This window comes from Amphibalanus amphitrite, unplaced genomic scaffold (genome assembly GCF_019059575.1).
Source record: "Amphibalanus amphitrite isolate SeventyFive unplaced genomic scaffold, NRLGWU_Aamphi_draft 000400F_arrow, whole genome shotgun sequence".
NCBI classification, from domain to species: Eukaryota; Metazoa; Arthropoda; class Thecostraca; order Balanomorpha; family Balanidae; genus Amphibalanus; species Amphibalanus amphitrite.
In genome coordinates, this window is record NW_024881894.1 from 555779 (window position 1) to 576995 (window position 21217).

General features: G+C 53.3%; 1 protein-coding gene across 1 annotated transcript; it reads left to right on the forward strand.

Annotated features, from left to right (window-relative positions):
* The first annotated feature begins 7096 nt into the window (after window positions 1-7096).
* LOC122390564 (leucine-rich repeat neuronal protein 2-like) lies at window positions 7097-15761 on the forward strand. The gene is made up of 2 exons (XM_043383647.1): window positions 7097-7399; window positions 12825-15761. The coding sequence occupies exon 2, from the start codon at window positions 13192-13194 to the stop codon at window positions 15427-15429; it is 2238 nt and encodes a 745-aa protein (XP_043239582.1). The 5' UTR covers window positions 7097-7399; window positions 12825-13191; the 3' UTR covers window positions 15430-15761.
* The last annotated feature ends 5456 nt before the right edge of the window (window positions 15762-21217 follow it).

Here is a 21217-nt window from a genome sequence, read left to right on the forward strand (position 1 = left end):
CGACCCCGAAAATAGCCCTCCGGCGGCGGCGGCCGGCCACTGTCATGGCTCGGTCATCGGCTGGGCTGGCCGACCGGCGACAAAGGGGACAGTTTACTGACCAGTCTGGGACCGCGACAAAGGGGACAGTTTACTGACCAGTCTGACCCAGTGACAAAGGGGATAGTCTACCGGTCTGACCCAGGGACCAAGGGGACAGTTTACTGACCAGTCTGGGACCGGCGACAAAGGGGACAGTTTACTGACCAGTCTGACCCGGCGACAGAGGAGACAGTTTACCGGTCTGACCCAAGAACCAAGGGGACAGATTACTGACCGGTTTGGGACCGCAATAAAGGGGACGGTTTACTGACCGACCGACGACCAAGGGACAGTTAACCGACCAGTCTGGGACCGCGACAAAGGGGACAGTTTACCGGTCTGGCCCAGGGACAAGGGGGGCGGTTTACTGACCGGTCTGACCCATGAGCGGCCAAGGGGCGGGACGGTGCTGTGAGGTCATACCCATCTCAGGCGAGTCGCATGACAAAGAGGCGGTCCCCCATAAGCATTATCGAGTAAACTGGCGGCTTGACAGTCACTGCCACTGCAGCATTGCATATCTGCATAGTGAGATTGCCGCTTCATTTCACAAATGGACGCCATATCTGCTGCAGCAAATACTTTGGCTGTTGAAAAAAGACTAAGACTTTTGACGACAAAGTCAAATTTCAAAGTCTGGATTTTTGGTCTGCTTGCATCTTTTTATTCATTAATGTTCCAAAGCACCATTTTTTATGCTGAGTTTGTGGACTACCCCGGAACATTTCTCAAAATTTTCACTTTTAGTAATATTGCGATGTTTCGAATTGCGCTCCATTTTAAATCACTGCACGTCTCGCCGTCCGTTTGACAGGCCGAGCCGCCCCAGCCCTCCCTTCTGGCGACATGTGTATTGTGTAGGCGGAGCGAACGGACGGAGATGGATCAGATGGCGCTGTATTCGCTTCGGCACCGACGGCCGACCAGCGGTCGCACAGAGCCACAGACCTCAACACGGTGACAAGTGACGATGTAGCCGCATCGCATCTTACTGTAGCGATGAACGCATTTGCCGATATTGAGTGTTATGGCTTTTGTGACTCAGTGGTTTTGAATAAAAAGCGTTCTTGCCAGATAAAGGGAGAAAAGAAACTGCTTCCTTATTCAACAGCTAATTTTTCAAAGAGGCAATTGATTTTGCTGGAAGGTCACCTATCCGTGCTTCTATCCTCAGGATACTGAAATCCTTCTCCTCCACGCCACAACCCCCCTCCGGGCTGGACAGGCAACTTTATCTCATGCGGGCTGCTCCCTTGGAGCGGCATCGCTGCTCCCGAGGGAGCGCACCCCGTAGCCGGGTGCAGTGAGTGCCTTGGGGCTGGGTGGCCTGTCCTCTGGACGGGCTCAGCCCCGGCGACTCACTAGTCACTAGGATGCCTGTCCAGACCAATGTCTCCCCCTAATTCCTATCATCCTTCCGGCTCTGTAATGGTCTTGTCGACCGAAAGGGCCTAACCCAACAAAACAAAACAAAATGCCTGAAGGTAAAAGCTTACTTTGCTAAGAACACTTTGTTGATAGAATTAATCCAGCGTACGTTTGAAATTTAGAGAAGTTTATCTCAACACTTTCTTAATTGAAACCACCCGATTCTATAAAACCGTTTCATTCATGTGGACGAGAAAGGCTCGAGCCAAACAGCCGAGTAGCCGATTGAGAAGTTTTATCACCGGCATTATCCAGATTTGATTTACGGTAAACAAAAGTGATTTATCTGTTTGCCGATAGAGTTGATATATAGTTACGTAAAATTAATTGTTCTGTTCTGTTGGAAAATAATGGTCTTGAGTCATTGACTTCTCAGATGTACGTACGTACGTACAGTCCACAGCAGAAGTAATGTGGGGTTTCAGTCATGGGTATGTTCTGCTTCTGAAGCTTAGGAACGATTAACCAGACTACAATGAAACTTTGAATGTAGCTTATATGTATCGTCACCCTTGCAGCTGCAACTTTAGCTATTGACATCTTCTTTTCGATCACTCCGCATTAACCCTCGCACGACCAGGCCATTTCTCATAACACGAACGACCAGGGGGGGGGTTGTTACGACCCCCCCCCTGGCGTTTCGAAACGGAAGGTCGTAGAGCTTAGCGGAAAAAAACAACGGATTGCTCTCAACGAGATCTCGCGATTGGTGGTATATTTTTTGGTCCTAGGTCAACATTTGACCTACTTTTGACCGGTCAAAGGTCAAATTTTCGGAAAAATAGACTTTTTTTCAACTTTCGGCGGCGATTGCGGCAAAACGGTGGGAGATATCGACTTGAAACCTTCACTATCGTGTTCCTTGATCAATTCTCTGTCGTTTGGTATGTATTTCGTTTCCCTAGCTCTAAAAATGGCGCGTTGGGAGCGCCGGAAGTCGGCAAGGTCACAGTCGGCGGCAGAAATTCGAAAAATCAAAATTTAAATTTTTGAAATCTGATTATATTTTTGGATTTGGGAGGTCCATTTGCTCCCTATAGAAGCTAATATTGCTGCATATTCCCATTGAGGTGACAAGAATTAGCAAAATAGTGGTTCGGGCGCTTTTCAAAAATAGTACCGGACGCTGTTCCTCTTGTGACGTCATAGCTCCGTGACCTGACCTGACCTGGTCAAATTTCTTATACCATATGATAGCCAATACTTGCCCCAACATGCATGGGAAGTTTCATCACGATCCATCAACCGATGTCCGTACCACCGGCAGGAAACCTCGGGCGTTGGCACTCAGTTTGTGAAAATCCGGCCGGAGGCTGTACCTCTTATGACGTCATAACTCCGTGACCTGACATGACCCGATCAATTTTTTTTCGGCAAAAGATGCGCAATGGTTGCCCCATAGGGTATTGAAAATTTCAGCCCGCTACGACAAGCCGTTTAGCGTGCACTTCGAAAAAACCTCAGGGGGGGGGTTGATACAACCCCCCCCCTAGGCGTTCTAGGGTTAAACAATCGCCAGTCAAAGCCAACCGTTTAAATTGGTAAAACCCTACATTACTTTAGCGGTGGGCTGTACATACAGCTTTCGATCCGTTCGCCAGGCTTACCTAATACCTATGCTTTTGATGGTTAGACGCTGGCTATTGACATTGAATTTGATAACATATGAAATGAATCCGCTAGCATTTATGATATTCATGTGAGCTTATTATTGGCATTTACTATTATTGGCAGCACAAGCTAGGCATTGGCAGCACAAGCACAAGTTACGCCTGTGATGTAGGCTGTGCCGCACCGCATTGCTGCGATTCAGCTCAACAGATGCCAGCACACGCTACGCCTGTGATGCATGCTGCACCGCAATGTCGCGCCTGGAACGTAGACTGTAGTGCATCACATAGCCTTCCATCTCCGCTCAGCAGATGGCAGCACATGTCACGCCTGGAACATAGACTGTACCGCAATACATAGCCTTCAGCTCCGCTCAATAGATGGCAGCACACGCTACGCCTGGAACGTATGCTGTACCGCATTACATGTCCGTCAACTCCGCTCAACAGATGGCAGCACATGTCGCGCCTGGAACGTATGCTGTGCCGCATTACTTGTTTTTTTTTTCTCGAGCCTGCCGCAACGCGTCGCAAATGTCATCGATTCAGCTCCAAAGACCGGCTCTCCCCGCTGACCATTCCCCATTATCGGTCCTCTGGGATGGTTGCCGACCCTGATCATCCCCCATTATCCTTCCTCTGGGTCCTCCGCCGACCCGTATCGGCCCTCCATTCTCCGTCTGCCGCGTGGGCCGTGGTGGGGGACGTGACCGGTCCGCGCGGCACTGGGTGGGATTTCTGAGTGGTCGGCGGCGGTCGGCAGCACGCTCCACAGGTATACCTGACTCCGGCGGCGGTCGTTAGAGACGACACCGCAGTGACACCGGAGGGCCATCTCCGCGCCGGTCGAGAGGCGGCGGAGAGCACCGAAATGGCTCGGCACGGGGAGAGAAACCGGCCGCGACCGCCGCCACGGCGCCCAGCGGTCACCGCGCCAGACCGCTGCCGCAGACATTAATCTTTTCATCGATTGGGTCCCCGGTCTAATGTATTACGTCTATAAAGTGCAGACCGGGGGGGGGGGGAGTGTCGCCGAGCGGGCAGACGACATCCATTGCGGGAGTCGATATACCTGATGTGAGACTCGATCTGTCGCCGCGACCCGCCATTATCGGAGAAGGAGAAGGGAGGAGAGCGTTCTCCAACAGACAATCCCACTGATGTTCGACGATAAGGAAATATATAACTGCACCGGCGCGGCGGAGACGATTGACGATTGACGCAGGGTGGATGGTGTTCACTGTTCCTAAGCGCTATTCGTTCATTTCATAATACAAATTGAAAACGTATGTGAATATGGCCTACGCATGGCCTAAGTGAGTGCCATCTGTTGCCTCTGGTATCTTTTTAGTTCATCCCCAACAGTTCGTCGGCTGATTGATGTTGCTCTCACCCCTCTCAGTGTCCCCTCTCTCCACGTTCCTCCCTCTCTCCTTCCCTAGCCATCTCCAATACCCAAAGAGCGTCTACTACCTACACGGCCGGGGGACCTGTTCACCGGCCGCGGCGGCGATTCAATCTAGTCGCCGGCCGGTCCGTCTAATGCGGTATGATTTATGAGCCGCGCCGACGGGCCAATTTGGCCCTGATGGCGCTCTGTTCCGCATAGAGGGCCAGTATCGGCCGCGACGCGCGGAATATCTGCGTCCGCACCGCCGCCCGCGCGTCCATTCCGCGTGTATTAGAGAACAGAGGCGCGCCGACGGCCGGCACAGAGATATCTGAGCGGCCAATAGAACCGACAAACGGCTCATTGTCACAGCCGCAGGCGGCCTGCAGTAGATTGTCGGCCTTATGGAATCAAGCTGCGGCCACTTAATTCGTCGCTCCGGGCACCAGCTGCGTTTGTGGTGAGACATTTAGTACATATGTCACTTTTTGGGGATCTCAGGAGAGTTATAAGTTGTGTGCAAGGGAAACAAAATGTTCTAAACCATCTGCAAGGGAATGAAAAAAAGAAGTTGAGTGGTTATTTTGAATGCGAGAGAGTAAGATACAGTGGATACTGCTAGTACAGTACAGTAAGACACTGCATCTCTACATCTTTCTCTTTTCCTCTCTCTCTCTCTCTCTCTCTCTCTCTCTCTCTCTCTCTCTCTCTCTCTCTCTCTCTCTCTCTCTCTCTCTCTCTCTCTCTCTCTCTCTCTCTCTCTCTCTCTCGTTCGTCCTTCATTCATGTCTTGCATGCATGCCAAAAATCCAAAAATAGCCGTCCATAGCGACAATATTTGCCCTGATGGGATCGCCAAATCGATTTGGCACGGGCTATCGGCTCCAAATTAGCCCCGCTCGGCGTCCCGAGTAATTTATGGTAATGTCCAGATGATCGGCGTGATGGATTCATAATCGGCCATGATGACATCATCAGAGGACGTCATCTTGTGTCATCTGAGGGCCCGGTCGGCTGCCGTTCCTCCCAGGGGAGTGCTGGATTATGCACGGCCCGCAGATTTGACCGGAGAGACGGCCCATAGCCTGGCCGAGATAGAAGCGGTGGTCGCAGTCGCCGACAGCTGCACTCTTTCAGGCGGCAGGAAAAGCGGCTTCGGTGGCGAGAGGCTCATCGAAATGCAGCTCACACCAGACGACTGAATGGAATCGCCGGCATTTGATTCTCTGAGACCAAATATCCGCTGGATAGGCGCCAATGGGCTGGGTGGCGGTTCAGTGGGTTGAATAGACCATTATATTCTGCTCTCGGCTGTCTGTTCTTGCGTGTCATATTTGTGTAAGCAGTCCGACACAATTAATGGTCGATACCCAAACACCGATACCCAAACGATTAACCTCAAACGCCTTCTTACTTAGGCTTATTGACTTATCTTAGCACAAGAGGGAAGATTCAAGCTTTCGTTGTTTGAGTTGCCGATATAATTATACGAAAAATTCCCTTCGTGAGGCATGGATTACAGACACCGCATGCTATATCTCATTCATTTTAGCAATGCGAATGGCAATAATTTTACCTGCTTGCGTCAGTTGCCCTTTCCTTCCAGCCACCAGTCCGCTGTGTCCCGATATTCCTGTCTTTCAGCCTGCTGTGTTTCAGCCTGTCCAGTCGTCGTGTGCGATTGTGTCGCAGCCTAATGTTGTGTCCTGTTGTGTCCTCCCTCCATTAAACGTTCCAGTCGGCGTGTGCTGATATATCTGACAGCGGGTGCATCTAACCACTCAGCGGCGGCCAGCGAACGTATCTAACCGTTCAGCGGCGACACTGTCACGCGTCGGCTGGGCTTTCTCATTCGATTGGGTGGAAACGTGCCAGGCATAGCTGTCGTTCCGAAATTGACTTGCCAATGAAGACTTACCGGATCAAAGCCTCGGCCCAACAAGCTGATATCTGGCAAAAACGTTCCGTGAATTGGATCCAGCGAATACTGAATTAGATTCGGAGAATGCTGAATGTTGATGCTCTCGGGTGGGCGATGGCGTTTATTCATCGCCTTTGTCACCGAACAAAGCCATTTTGCAGACGAAGCTGCTGCATTGAAAAGTTTCCTTCAGCAAACAAATTTCCGTATTCAAATGTATTTGATGCAGCCGCTGTAAAACGCTTGAGATAATTTGCATAGAAGTGCACAATAAGTTATGGGCGCATTTCTTATTCGACATCGACAAGGCAATGCCCTAATGACTGGGTAAGGTGTCAGACAATTGTAGCGTATTTGGTCCGTACACCGTACCTTGTGTGTTTGTGGAAGAGTAAGAGCAGACTGTAGGTACCGTTACCCTCCCCTGAGTCTGGGAATAGGCTGTGGACTGGGTCCCTGTGCTCGTAGTCGCACCCATCTGTGTCTGTAGGAGGGGCGAGACAGTCCGTACCGGCACCCCCTGTGTCTGTAGTGACACCCCCGTCCCTCCCGCAGCGGTGAGACAGTCGGACCGGCACCCCCTGTGTCTCCGGCAGGGGTGAGACTGAGTCGGACCGGTGCCGTCGGCCGGCGCGCAGGAAGCGGCCTCACTCGCCGGCCGGAACCGCCGCCGGCCGGCCGCGCAGAGCCCGTCCGGCGCGTCGGAGAGCGCTGCTGCCTGTGCACGGGGTCAGGGCCGCCGCCTGGAGCAGTCCGAACGCTGCCGCGCCGGAGAGCACGGACAACTCCGAGAGACGGAGCACCGCCCAGGGGCAGACGAGACCGTGAGAGGACAGAGACAGGCGGGATGCGTGCTGGGACTGAGGTTTCCAGTGGCGGTGCGACTAAAGCTGCAGGATAGACCGCGTGGCGCCTCGGCCGGTCGTCGGAGGACTGCTGATATCTTCCAACCGCCGAGGTGAAGAACAGGTAATGTGTGTTAAGTCAGTCGTGAACATGTGTTTCATTTTATGTACTGTTTGCTGATCGATCAAGGTGAATGCACCAAAATAATACTTTAGTAAACTAGGATTACAATGTGCAGCGAGCATAAGTTCATAAGGAACAATGGTCTGGAACGGACTATTCACTATTTAAATGGCTCACGCCGGTGTGATCTTTCATGGTTACATATATGCCTTATTGACATGGGCGCCTATAGATAACGCCATAACGGTCTCCTTAGTCCTGTGACGCTAACCCTTACATACATATGCAACGACTGCCAAATATCGCAGTCTCTGAACCGTAGTGACAAATGTTAGCATGTGACTTGTTCATTATTTTTATTGATCAAACGATTTTGAATGGCTGTATTTCTGGATCTGACACTGGATCAGGAACATGACCTTTCAATACCGTTGAGCTTCCCAAACGTCTGGTGTAACCGTCTGATAGGGGTTTCCAGTCTGGCCATTTGCCGCTAATAGGGAGGTTCGATGCCCAGTTTCGGCACTGATTGGCTGTTCGTGGTGGTGAGGTTTTCGGTACTAACAGGCTGTGGTCTCTCAGCGGGTCTCGGGTCCTGCGCGGCTGACTGTAGTTATATACGGGAGGGCGGGCCGACAGAGAGTCGGTCGGGTCGGCATCCATTGGCTCTGTCTTATCGTGACAGAGATGGAGGCGGTCCCGCGGCCGTGTCGACAGTTACGATATCATCTGCCCCCGGTGGGCGGCAGCAGCGGTCAATACTGAGCACCGGCGCGGACGGAGAGACACTGTCCACGACAGAGACACTGCTAAAAGCTGAGACACTGCCCACGACAGAGACACTGCTAATAGCTGAGACACTGCCCACGACAGAGACACTGCTAATAGCTGAGACACTGCCCACGACAGAGACACTGTTCACAGCAGATGCACGTCAGAGAGACGACAGGAGACGACAGAGAAACGACAGAGAAACGGCAAAGAGACGATGTTATGAAAGAGCTACGACATTATGACAGAGACACTGCTCATGACAGAGACACGTCAGAGATGGCAGAGACATGAAAGAAATACGACAAAGACGTAACAGAGGTATGACAGAGACAAGGGATTATTGCAGAGAGACGGGTTCATGACAGATAAATTTCCCACGACGAAGACATTACAGACATGCAGACGAAAATAAGATAGACGTATGAGGCTCTGTGCTCCACAGAGGCATTTCCCAAGACAAGAATACAATAGCGCCGTCCGCCGACTTCGGTCACGTACAGAGACGCGGCACCACGGCGGAGATGCTAATGAGCGATGACGGCCGATACACTGGCAGACAGAGCGTTAACAGCGACAGACAGCACGGCCGGTAACAGGCGGCCGCCGGCTCCGCGGCTGGCAGACTATAAAACTGACAGCATCAGAGTACAATCAGACAGGCAGTCGACGATCAGTATATGGTCCGGCTGTAATACGCATTTACCTGCTACTGTTTCAAGGGAGGCAGCCTCATGCTGATGTTGACAGGTCATCAGAATGTAGGCATATCCATTGTCATAGAATATTAACACGGAATGACGGAGCTACTCTATTTCACTCTATGCTAGTGACTGAGATGCTTGACTATTTAAGCGGTTTAATGTTTTTTTTTAAATAAAAAAAAATGAATGGTGCAATGACGCCTCCGAAGGGACATTTGATAAATATATTCATGAAACTGTGTTAAGTTTCACGGATGCGACAGTGCGGCACACATTAAATTACATGCTCCTTATCTCATGACAAATTTAGGCTGTTCAGACGGGGAAGCCGGAAGGAATAGCGTTAGCTCTCCATTACCTGGCTATGGGCTTCGGTAACGGCTCGTTGGCCAGGCTGTTTGATAAAATTAGACGGGATACACAGCGGTGAGCTCATTTGCAGGTAACGGAGTGCCGGTGTCCGCCGCGATGGGAGCCCGGTCTCGGGGGATATTACCGGAGCAGACAGGGAGAGGCGGCCGTATCGGGGAGGCTGCCGGTCGGGAACGGGCGGCTGGCCGCGCAGTGCAGCGGTATAGCACAGCCGTGCGGCACAGCCGTGTAGCGAAGCATTATGGCCGATTACCACAGCCGTATATGTATTTATGCATAACGAGGCCGATTCGAGCAGCTGGGTATCATACCCGTGTAGCGCAGCCACGCTCCAAACGCTCCCAATCCAGCCAACTAATTATAATGGGCGCGAGATTAAACGCCTGCAGCCACTGCGATGTAGAGGCGTGTTTACAGCTGGGGCAGCGCCTGGCACCTCCGGGGCGGGAGCTCTGTCAGGTGTGGGGCTGGGTCTAAATGAGGGGCGAAGTTCCGTCAGTCAGGGCTGGGAACTCTGTCAGGTAGTAGAGACAAATACCTAAAAGATATCTTTAGAAGAATCGTCGCAAATAACTGCCGAAATATTCCAATTATTCAAAAAGAAGATACAAAGTGGCGTAACTATGGGTAAACATGAAATTTTGAAGTTGTTCGTAAACATAATTCAAACCATAGATAACATGATTCATGTTATCCATGTTCAAACCTTTCTGATATATGGCGTGCGAGTCCATTTTATATTTGGGCTGACCTTCAAAGTGTTCTCATAAATGGATCCATTGCAAAGTGATATTTTACTACGCAACTCTTGGAGTCATAAACCGGGAAAGGTAGCCCGCCACTCAAACTTTTCAAATTTCGATTCGTGAATGATGCTGAAATATGTCAATAAATTGCCTCCATAAAACCTAAAAACGCTTATGACACTTATAACTTTGTTAAACCTATTAAACACTTATATATTGCACACCAGTTCCTAAAAACTTCCAGCAAACATTTTTGAGTAATGGAAATTGGAAAACAGCGGCAAATGAAATGATGATAAAGAATTTCAGCATGGCCGACTGTAGAATAAATTATTGTTGTCATCGACATCGGTAACGGTTCAATCAAAATGATATCTCTGATGTGCCTGATTCGGCTCGTTTCTGCACCTGATGCCTAATTCGGCCCGTTTCTGCACCTGATGCGTTCCATTCTGTCAGCCACAACACCGCCTTTCCATACAGCCTGCAGCGGCGTGTCGCTCGGTAATCTAATGTTCTGATCAAATTGAAACGCCTCCGTTTCACATCGCGCCGCTACCGCAGCCCGGTGGCTGGCTGATATCAGCGAATGTTGCTGAACGCCGATCTGTCAGCGACGATCAAACCACTCGATAGGCTCCGCCTGTGACGAGCGCCGACCAGACTTTCCGCTTATCTAAATTTGCCGGCGAATGACACGAGCCGGTGCTGCCTAGATCCAATGAGCTCTCGATGAGCGTTTCCATTTAGTTCAGACCGCAGAGCATTGGCGCCACTGGATGTGATAAATCCATCGCTGTAAATTAAATCAAACGAGCAAAACATACGTATGCTTAATTTGGTCAACGAGTAAAATAAAAGAAATAAGAGAAGACTGAACAAAGCTGAGAGAATGCAGCAACATCTGCTCTGTTCGTATAATCAACTTTCTACGCATGTTGTTTACAAAAGAGGTGACAAGTTTCACTTTTTGCGATTCTTTGTAACGTAAATCAGCATCTAACACATTTATTTTCGTGTCAGCCGCATCTCTGCCGACCCTCGATAAGGGGATTATCGTTGGTCTGAGGAGCTTCCGCCCTCATCGACGCTGCGTGGCTGCGTGCCTCGTCCCGGGATTAGATTACCGGAGCGTCGGCCGATGGTAATGATGAGAGTCAGCGGAGAGGCACCGCTGACCAATCAGACCAGCCGACGCATAATTAACAGCGGACTATGTTTGACTAACATAAAATAAAGTAATAAAGATATAAAAGTCATATGTTGACACACAATTACACGGGCAAGCGTACTATTGCTTCCAAATTAAGCTTGATTCGCGTCTGGCTCTAGTACTGCATTGAATACCCTCCCGAGCCCCTCCCGTATCGCCAGGGTAGCTGTCCCGGTGAGGTGCGTGTCAGACTGAAGCAGTGCGTCGACCTTGTCACTGTCACTTGCGTCAGTCCGCGCCTGGGGCGGGGACACGGGTGTGACCTGTGATAATGGCGGGCACGTGAGCGTGACGCATAGCTGGGTCACATTCTATCCAATCAGGGACGATGAGAGCGCCGCAGTGCAGTGGTCAGGCAGATGACCGGGTGGGAAGCGATGGTTGGGCTTGTTGCGGGCTAGAAAATATTGGGCACGCTTGGTTACTTGAGTGCTACACGGACACGATTAGACTTTTCACATTTTTTTGAAACGAGGAATCAATTTATGTCTGAGCCGTCGCTGGCAGAGGAGAGTGCCTTCCCCGACATTTTTTTTTTTAATTGCACGAAGCATGCAGACAATAGTTTTTTTTTTCTCAAATTTTCGAGCTCTTTCGAATGCCGCTTACCACGTGTCGCACACGTGGCCCAGGAGCCGAGTTAGTGTGGGGGTGGGGGTGGGGGGTGCGACGTGGTTGACGCCGAGCACCTGCCTGGCGCGGGTGAATAATTATCTGATAAATATTCATAATATATGTTACGATTATATTGGCATTATTGTTTTAAATAAAACTGTGGTTATGATTATTAAACGCAATATTAAAACTAGCGCAGTCAAAGCACCCCGCAGCAGAGCAAAAAAAAAAAACATTATCAGACACCGTCCAGGCCCGGGCCGGGGTCGGATCACTGCCCTCGCCTCACAGCGACTTCTGTTTCGACCGCTGGTCTCGCCCGCCGGCCACATGTGCCCTTGACCTTTGACCTACGATGCGTGTCCTGGCTGAACTCCGTTCCGATCGCGCGTCCAGCTGCACCACGGTTGCGGCCGCGCGGCCCGTCTCTCGCCGGGCGCTGCGCCCGAGCCCCGGGTAATGCCTCTGACGCCAGAGGCGCCCGAGGCCAAAATCGCCGATCGCTGACCGACCACAGGTCACGTCCGCACCCCTACCCGCGCGTTTGAAACTCCCGGATGTCACAAGGCCCCGGATGTTAAACCTCTGGCCTACCGTGCACGGCTCGCAGAGCCGGGTATCTCGGTAAAACTCGGGCTTCGGTAGGGTATTCACTACAGCACTGGAGCGAAGTGAGGATCAAGCTTAATTTGGAAGCAATAATACCATGCGATCCCTGATCCTTGTATGACATCCATGATACCTTCGATCAAGAATACACTTCATTTTGCCATGGTTGTGCAATTTTAGTGCCTGCACCCTTTGACAAACCAAGTTATTGACATGTTTCCACATATGTAGATCATCAGTGTGACCAGTGCAATGTGCTGCCGAATCCCCCTATCCGGCGCATTGGACGTTGTATGCGCCTACGGACGGCGGTGGGCGTCCCGGCGAGTTAGCGGCGCGGCCACGGCTTTCCGCTTCATTACCGGCTCTCTATCGACTCTTGTTTGTGTCCGCAGGGCCGGCCGGAGGCGGTGATTGACCGTGACGAGCCGAGGGCGCTCCACCGCCGCTGGAGGAGCGACGAGAGGAGCAGTTGTGCCGCTACGAGAGGAGCAGTTATACCGCGACAGCAGTAGTTAATGGTTCGTCGCGATGAAAGATTTTGGTTGGTAGAGAGAGCAGCACCTATATCGCCTAGAAAGAACAGTTGAACTTCAACAGGACGAGCAGTTCTTTACGACATCGGAGAAACACCCAGTCGAGAAGGAGAAGGGGAGAGGTCGAGGAGGAGAGGTTGAGGAGGAGAGGAGGAGAGGAAGAGAGGAACAGAGCAGTGTTACCGTGCCGGCACAGGTGTCGTGCTGTGATATAGGAACGCTCGAGATGTTGCCGTCCGTTCCGCAGACGCCGGCGCTGCTGCCGGTGCTGCTGCCTGCTCTGACTCTATCTCTGGTCTCCGGGGTGGGCCGGCCGGGCGGTGTCTGTCCGTACAGCGGCTCGGTGGCCGACTGCGCCGCTCGGAATCTCACCTCCCCTCCGTCCGGTCTGTCCCAGAACACCACCGAGCTGCTGCTGCAGCACAACCGGCTGGCGCGGCTCGACTTTGGCCGGCTCGGCCTGCTGCAGCGGCTGGAGCTGCTCAACTGCAGCGGGTCCGGCCTGAGAGCCATCAGCGGCAGCGGCGCCGGCCTGCCCAGTCTGCAGCGGCTCGACCTCAGCGGGAACCTGCTCTCCGCCGTCTCGGCCAACACGTTCCGTAGTTTCACGGCGCTGCGCCAGCTGGACTTGTCGCGGAACCGGATCGGCAGCGTGGCCGACGCCGGCCTGGTGCTGCCGCGGCTCACCGAGCTCGATCTGTCGCACAACCTACTCACGGCGCTCACCAGGTATGCGCTGATCGACCTCACCGAGCTGCAGTCAGTCGATCTCTCGCACAACCTGCTGCTGAGGGTGGCGGGCGGCGCGTTCGCCGGCGCCCGTAACTTCTCCCGCCTGGACCTGTCCTCCAACCGGCTGAGTCGGCTGCATGTGGCTGCACTACGTGGACTGCACGTGCAGACACTGGATCTATCCGATAATATGTTCCGTAATCTGCCGACTGAGGCGCTGAAGGCGGTGAAATTTGCCGGGGTGCTGGAATTGAGCGGTAACCCGGTGGAGCGGCTCGGTACCCGCGCTCTACACAAGGTGAGCGCGCGTCAGGTGCAGTTCAGCCGGGCGGCCCCGCTGCGGCGCGTGGCGCGTCACGCGGTGGACGACTGTCCGCTGCTGGAGCGACTGACGCTCTCCGACAACCCGCGGCTCGACTTTGTCCAGCCGGAGATGGCCCGGCGAGTGCCCCGACTGCGCCACCTGGATCTCTCCGGGAACGGTCTGCTGACGCTGCACCCGGCCGCCGTGCCCGACTCCGTGCAGCGGCTGGACCTGCGCCGGAACCCCCTGCGCTGCGACTGCACGCTGCGCTGGCTGGTCGGAGGCCAGAGGCAGCTCACGGCGGCGGTGGGAGACGTCTGCGCCCCGGCCGGCCTGAGCGCGCTCCCACCGCGCTGTGCCCCGCACGTGCTGCCTCTGTTCGCTGAGAACCGGACAGAGCGGCTGGGCGAGTCGGCCAGCTTCCTGTGCGCGGGCGGCGGCGTGCCGGCGGCCAGCCTGCTGTGGACGCTGCCCGCGGGCGGCCGCCTGTCCGAGGGCCAGTGCACCGGCCGCGTGTGTCACGAGAGGGGCCGGCTCACCGTCCGCTACCTCCACACCAACGACAGCGGCCGCTACACGTGCGCCGCGTCCAACACCCTGGGCCGGTCTCACCGCTCTGTGGAAGTCGCCGTGCGCAGTCCGCGGGTCGTCCTCGAGCCCGTCTCCGTGACCTCCACCTTTGTCACCGTGTCCTGGAGCGTGACTGGCGGCGCTGCCGTGCTGCTCGGTCAGCGCCGCGCCACCGACACCAACACCACCCACTTCAGCGCGCACAGCCTGGGCCTGCAGGCGCAGAGCTTCACCTTCAGTCAGCTGGCGCCCGGTACCGAGTACACCTTCTCAGTGGCGCTGCAACGCGCCGAGTTCGTCATCCCGCTGAAGGCACTGACGGTGACCACCAGGCGCGCCGGGTTCCTGCACATGCGCGGCCGGCGCAGAAACTATACGACCGTCATCGCCATGGCGGTGCCGGCCACGCTCATCGTGCTCACCTGTCTGGGCGTGTGGGTGCGCAAGCTGCACCACTGGCGCCGCCACAGGAGGCACCTGACGCTGCAGCAGCTGGCACGCGGCGGCGGCGGCGGCGTGCTGCCCAGCGTCTCCAACACCTCCGACATGGCTCTGCTGAACCACGCGGCGGCCGTACACGCCAGTGAGCAGCGCGCCGAGGGGCCCGAGCCGCTGCTCGAGACGGCCGACGTCGGCTGTCTCAGCCAGTCCACGGACGAACTGGTGCCCACCTCCGCCGGGCGAGCCGCCGGGGCCGGGGGCTCGAGCGTAGAGAGGGACGCGGCACAGGCCCGGAGCTCGAAGTCTGAGAGGGACGGTGCGCCGACTGGTTCGTGCGCAGTGATTTCAGTAGGCACTCGGCAGGAAAACAGAGCGTCTGCGCCACCTGTGTCGAGTGATGTGGTAGGGAGAATCTGACTGCGTTGAGGTTGGTACGTACATGCGTGTGTGTTTCTGCGCGAGCGCTGTTCCTTGCTGACCCAGTGATGTTACTGTACAAAGACGTCGCCCCTAGTTTTCCTGGAGAGACTAGCGATGGAGCGGTGATCAGGTAGCCGCTGGTCTGCGAACGGTAGGTGGTTCCGCACAAGTAATATGTGTTGTTTGTTGACGTTGGTCATAAAATACATTTTAACAAATGGCTGTTTTCATCGATCGACACCGAAAACAACTGAGGTTGGAAAGAGGCCCATTCGAGTAATTGAGAGAAGTGCGCCGGTGTGTTTTTAGAGACGGGCCTTCAATCGACGTCTCAGACGCAAAGGACTTAGTCTTATTAAAGTTGGCATCAGCTGCAGTTCACAGCATGACTGCTATTTTTATTTCACAAATAAATCATTGCAATATTTTCGTAAAGCATTTGCACACAAAATGGTTCAAGCGATTCGCAATAAGGCACCAAATTACAAATGATACTTTGTCCAGAGGTCTGCTAGAGCCATAAAGCAGCTCATATGTCACGAAATCAGTTGACTGTAATTTAACCCGCGCACCGACGGGGGGGCGGATATCCGCCCCCCCCCCTGAGATTTTTCGCGAATAGCGGGAAAACCGCGGCGCGTAGCGCCGCGAAATTTGGTATGACTATAACCTCATCAATTTTACACATGATGTGCAAGTTTGAACCTCCTACCTTTTAAGGTCAGGTCACCAGGTCACTTTGAATGACCCAACCTCAAGTCACTTTTTTGCAACTTTGTCACCGTGCCAGAGCTACAGTAGATGTCGGAGGCATTTGAAAGTCGCAGGATATTATTAGGTCATTAGTAGCTACAATTTGTATATCTCGGAATTTTGATATCGGTGACCTAAGGTCAGGTCAATTTCGCGACCTCCCCATTATAAGTCAATGGGGGAAAAATCAACTCCCTGTTTTTACCACTAAAACGGGTCGGAATGGCCCCATGTACCATACATGACTTCATATACGATCAACCTTCACTACCTTGAGGTCTGTTTTGCTGTTGGGCAGCTGTGAGGTCATGTGACGTCATCAAAGGTCACCAAAGGTTTTTGGCCAATAACTCCGTACAGGAACAAGATACAGACGCGTGGATGGTCTCATTGTGTTTAGCTCGTCAAGACGCATCGAATGATATACATGATGACCTCGAGGTCACGTGACCTGAGGTCAACCTTTGACCTTGACCTTTCGAGGTCAACATATATATCACTCGATGCGGATTGACGAGAGGATCACGATGATGCCCTTAGTTTGTTCCTATCTTCACTAATTCGAAAGTTATTCGAGAAAAACTCTCTCCATATCTAGCGCCGCCATTTTGACTTTTTCGACCCCTGTGACGTCATCTTTGACCTGACCTGAAAATGACCTTTGTAAAAATTGTAGATCTTGGCCGTGCGTATCCGATGCCGTTTACCGCTTGTCGTTATCTTGCTTCGTTTTCGAGATCTCAGGGGGGGGCGGTCATCCGCCCCCCCCCCCCCCGTCGGTGCGAAGTTGGCGCAGACCCCCGTCGGTGCGCGGGTTAATAGAAATTAAAATTTCATATTATTGTGGTCAATTTAGCGGTCAAGCAAAGTACAAGGACGTGTAGAAAGTAGCAATGCTTGTTTAAAGCTGACAGCAGCCGTGCATTTTGCTGTCATGTAATCAGCACGGCCACCCAAAAGGATGGCCTGTCATAAAAAACGGATGGTCTGGAGCCGTGCAGCCAAGAACTGAGACCCTATCATGGAATCCACTGAACGTGTACAGCAGAAGCAGCGGCGGCGGCAGAAACAGCAGCACGGTCGTTCCGCCACCGTATGTCGACCAGTCGGCCTGCAACTGACACCTACGGCCTCTCTGTATTCACGAGGCGAGCTGGCTGGGCCTCGGTTCAGCGACCGAATACTCCCAGTTGGCAATATTCACCCCATTCCGAGCCAGTAATTCGGCACCGGTACCGTATGCGCTGCTGCAATAGTGGCCTGTGGGATTTGCCAAATTTATATAGCGCTACCAGCATAAGAAGTGAGAGAGTTATGAACCTCATGAAGCTAATGTGATATCAGTTATTATCTTATGCCAAAAGTAATGAAGTAGCAAACAGCAAACCTTTGGAACGGTCATAATGGAGTGTTGTTTAAATAGCAAAAAAAAAAATATTATCATTGTATAATTCAGTCTCTTGGAGCATAGGTGGCGGAACGGGGAGGGCACCGGGGCACCATGCCGCCCTTTAATTTTGGCATTTTAACATTAGCCCTATGGGCGTTGCACAGAAAGAATGGGACAAAAAGTCGGCAGTGCCCCCCCCCCCCCCCCTACTTGAAGGTGTTCCGCCGCTACTGTCTTGGAGATAAGCCCGCATCCATAGCTTACAATACTAGCGGCAACAACATGATTTGGCCCAATAGCATTGATGTAGCGCGGTGTCGCAGCTCACAATGGATATAGGCAGCCTCTGCGTGCCAGCAGAGCGGACGGCATTTAATTAACGGTAGATTAGAGAGGCCATATTCCCTCCGGCGGCGGAGCAGCGCGGCATACAGGTCCTGTTAATCACCTGATCAGCGCGGAGTGCCGCCGTCACATACCCCGGTGGTGAGAAATCTGGCCAGCGAGACGTTAATCCCCGCCAAGCTGCAAATCCTGCAGTTTGCCATGCCATGCAATGCAGTTTGCCGAGAATGCGATGGCGTAATATATCGTCTAGTCAAAGAGTTAAAATGAATTTTAATATGCCTTTTAAAGCATATTTTATTGCAGGCAAGTAAAGGAAAAAGGAAAAGTGACAATTCTGACGCTCGTTAAGGAGTTCTTGCGGAAGAGCAGTGAAGCCCGGCAGTCTCACAGTTCGAGTGTCGGCGCTGAGTGTCGCTCACCACGCCCGCCGGATTACTGGGATTTGAACGGCGCAGCTCAGCCGGTCAGATAGAGCGCTTCATCGAGACCAGGATTGATGACGTCTTAGATTGAGAGATATTCTACAGCATCGGCAGATAATTAATGCCGAATGGTCAAATGTATGACAGCCGTCGATAATGCAATGCAATCAATTCATATACGATACAGACTTGAACAGTTCTGTCAGTTTTGAGTCAATTTTGAACGGCGTCCTGCGATTCATGCAAGGAGTGATTAGGCAAACCAAATTCTGCTCAGATTGACTTGCATTGTTTATAGTTAGCTATAACTTATGAAGTGAGGAGTTATTTGGCTAGAAAATGTCACATGTCTTTGTACTCATTCAGACTACAAAGAGCTTCGACGGAAATTTTATTTGACCGAAAGTGGCGTTCCGTCATATATTATTCATCGAATTTCTGGCGCATCCTTTGATTTTGTTATCCTCGACCACTTGAGACCCGCGGCGGAATTCAATAAGTCACCATGCATAAATCAAAACAGCCAAAGTTGTTAATCTCCGGAGTGTTTGTGAAGTCGCCTCCCGCGATGGAGGAGCGCGGCGCGTTATCGAGGAATCGCTCCGTTTTGGCGCCGGCTCTGGCCATTCGTCGTCGCTAAGGCCGATAAATCGACAGTCCCGGCGGCCCAGCGGTGGTTCCGGACCAGGGGGGGGGGTCGAGGAGCCCCTCCCCCTGCACTCCCGGGAGAGCGGCCGAACGCCAGGTGAGGGCGCAGCCGCTCTCCGCAGAGGCCTGATTGGACCTGACAAATGGTAAGCCGACCTGGTGCTCCGAGACCAAACTCGATACGGGGCAGGCGGAGCTAAGCCGGCGCGGCCTCCAGCCGTCGACTGCAGCTCGTTTCCTTATTTACCAGCGCGCGGTGTTCGGCCGGGCCGGCTCCGGTGGCCGGCTGATCTCTCTGGAGAGCGGCACGAGCAGCGTCTGACGCCGCACAATCCCCAGAGAACAGACGGCGGTGATCGATCTCCGCGCCGCAGCGCCCAGTCGAACGGGGCCCTTATCGGTAAGTGGCGCCCACAGCTCGGACGGCCCCCGGGTGACGCCTGTGGCCTTTGTGCGTCTCTGTGTGTGAGGCTGTGACTGTGCTTGCGTGTATGTGTGTGACTTGTGAGGATTTACGAGACCTAAGTCGTTAACTTCAACAAAGCAAATAATTTCATAGTGAGTTATTTATTCGTTCCGCCAGCTCGGCTCTGTCACTCGGTAGCTCTGCTGTGGGAGCCCGCTGTTGACTCGGTAGCTCTGCCGTGGGAGCCCGCTGTTCACTCGGTAGCTCTGCCGTGGGAGCCTGCTGACTGCTGTTCACTCGGTAGCTCTGCTGTGGGAGCCCGCTGTTCACTCTAGAGCTCTGCTGTGGGAGCCCGCTGTTCACTTGGGAGCTCTGCTGTGGGAGCCCGCTGTTCACTCGGGAGCTCTGCTGTGGGAGCCCGCTGTTCACTCGGGAACTCTGCTGTTACTATACGCTGCCGCGACGGCCCCGCTCGATGTCAGGTGAGACAGCGACCGCCATATCGGCCGCAGTCGTGTTTCCGGCATGGCGGTAGATTATAGCGCCGACATAGCGGGCTCTCCTCCCTATTGGATGGATATGATTCAATCGCAAACTTCCGTCAAACTTCATTGAATTATGAGATCCTTCACCCGCGCGCTTTATGGAAAAGCGAGGTCATTTTGCCTCTGAAGCCCCAACCGGTTTACGGCGTTGGCTTTGAAAATACCCCGGAAGAAATTTTAATTTAAACTTGCATTTGAATATTTCCGGGTTGATCGTTTAAAGTCCGACTGGGTTGTCGCTGAGCTCGCTGAGTTCTATGCCGAGCATCACGCAAAGAGTGCGGCTGTATATTGCGCTTCGCAGAGCGCCCGTGTATCCAATCAATGTACTGTGTAGGTCTGCTCCGAACGTCTGCATAGCGAGATCAAATCTCCCTTCAGGCTCCCAGTGGTGGGTTATTACCTTTCATGAACACTCACTGTACCAAAGAAAAGTAGATACTTCTGGTTCTAAATAGTGAGTGAGTCCTGAATAGCTACGCATTAAAAACCGTCTCCTATCGCCTCCAGAATTCCCTCCGTCTGTCGTCTGCCGTCTCCTTCTACCGTCTATCGTCTCCCATCTTCCGTCTCCGCCTGCCGTCTCCGCCTGCCGTCTCCGCCTGCCGTCTCCCGTCTGCCGTCTCCTGTCTCCTGTCTACCGTCTCTGTCTCTGTCTACCACCTCCGCCTGCTGTCTCCGTCTGCAGTTGCCGTCTCCGTCCGCTGTCTCCCGTCTGCAGTCTGCTGTCTCCGTCTGCCGTCTCGGTCTCTGTCTCCTGTTTCCCGTTTCCTGTCTACCGTCTGCCGCTTCCGTCTCCCGTCTCCGTCTCCGTCTCCGTCTCCTGCCTGCCGTCTGCACCGTCTCCGTCTCCCCACTTGCGTCCCGAATTCCGATCATCTGCTGCCCTCTGGGAGTGGGTAATCCAGTTAGCACCGGCTCGGGGTCAGTCGGTATCACTGGGGAGCGAGTACGACCGGCCGTGCCCGGACTGACTGTACTCAGTCCACGTCAGCAACAGACAGGGGCCGCGACTGCGCGACTGCCCCCCCCCCCCCCCCCCCCCCCCCACACACACACAGAGCATGTCAGGGGTCCGACGCCGCAGTACTCGCAATGACCGTGTATATCTATATCTTGTGACGTTGTCAGCTGCAGCCTGTAGGGTCTCATACATAATAGCCACGGCGACGGTCTGATCATGACACTCACATAGGCGACGCTTGCAGAGGACGCAAAGAGACGACTATACAGTAGCTCTCTCTCTCTCTTCTCGCTCTCTCTCTCTCTCTCT

What these genes read in the sequence shown, in the direction of transcription:
- LOC122390564 (XM_043383647.1), top strand. Translation starts at nt 13,192, where the DNA reads ATGTTGCCGTCCGTTCCGCAGACGCCGGCGCTGCTGCCGGTGCTGCTG.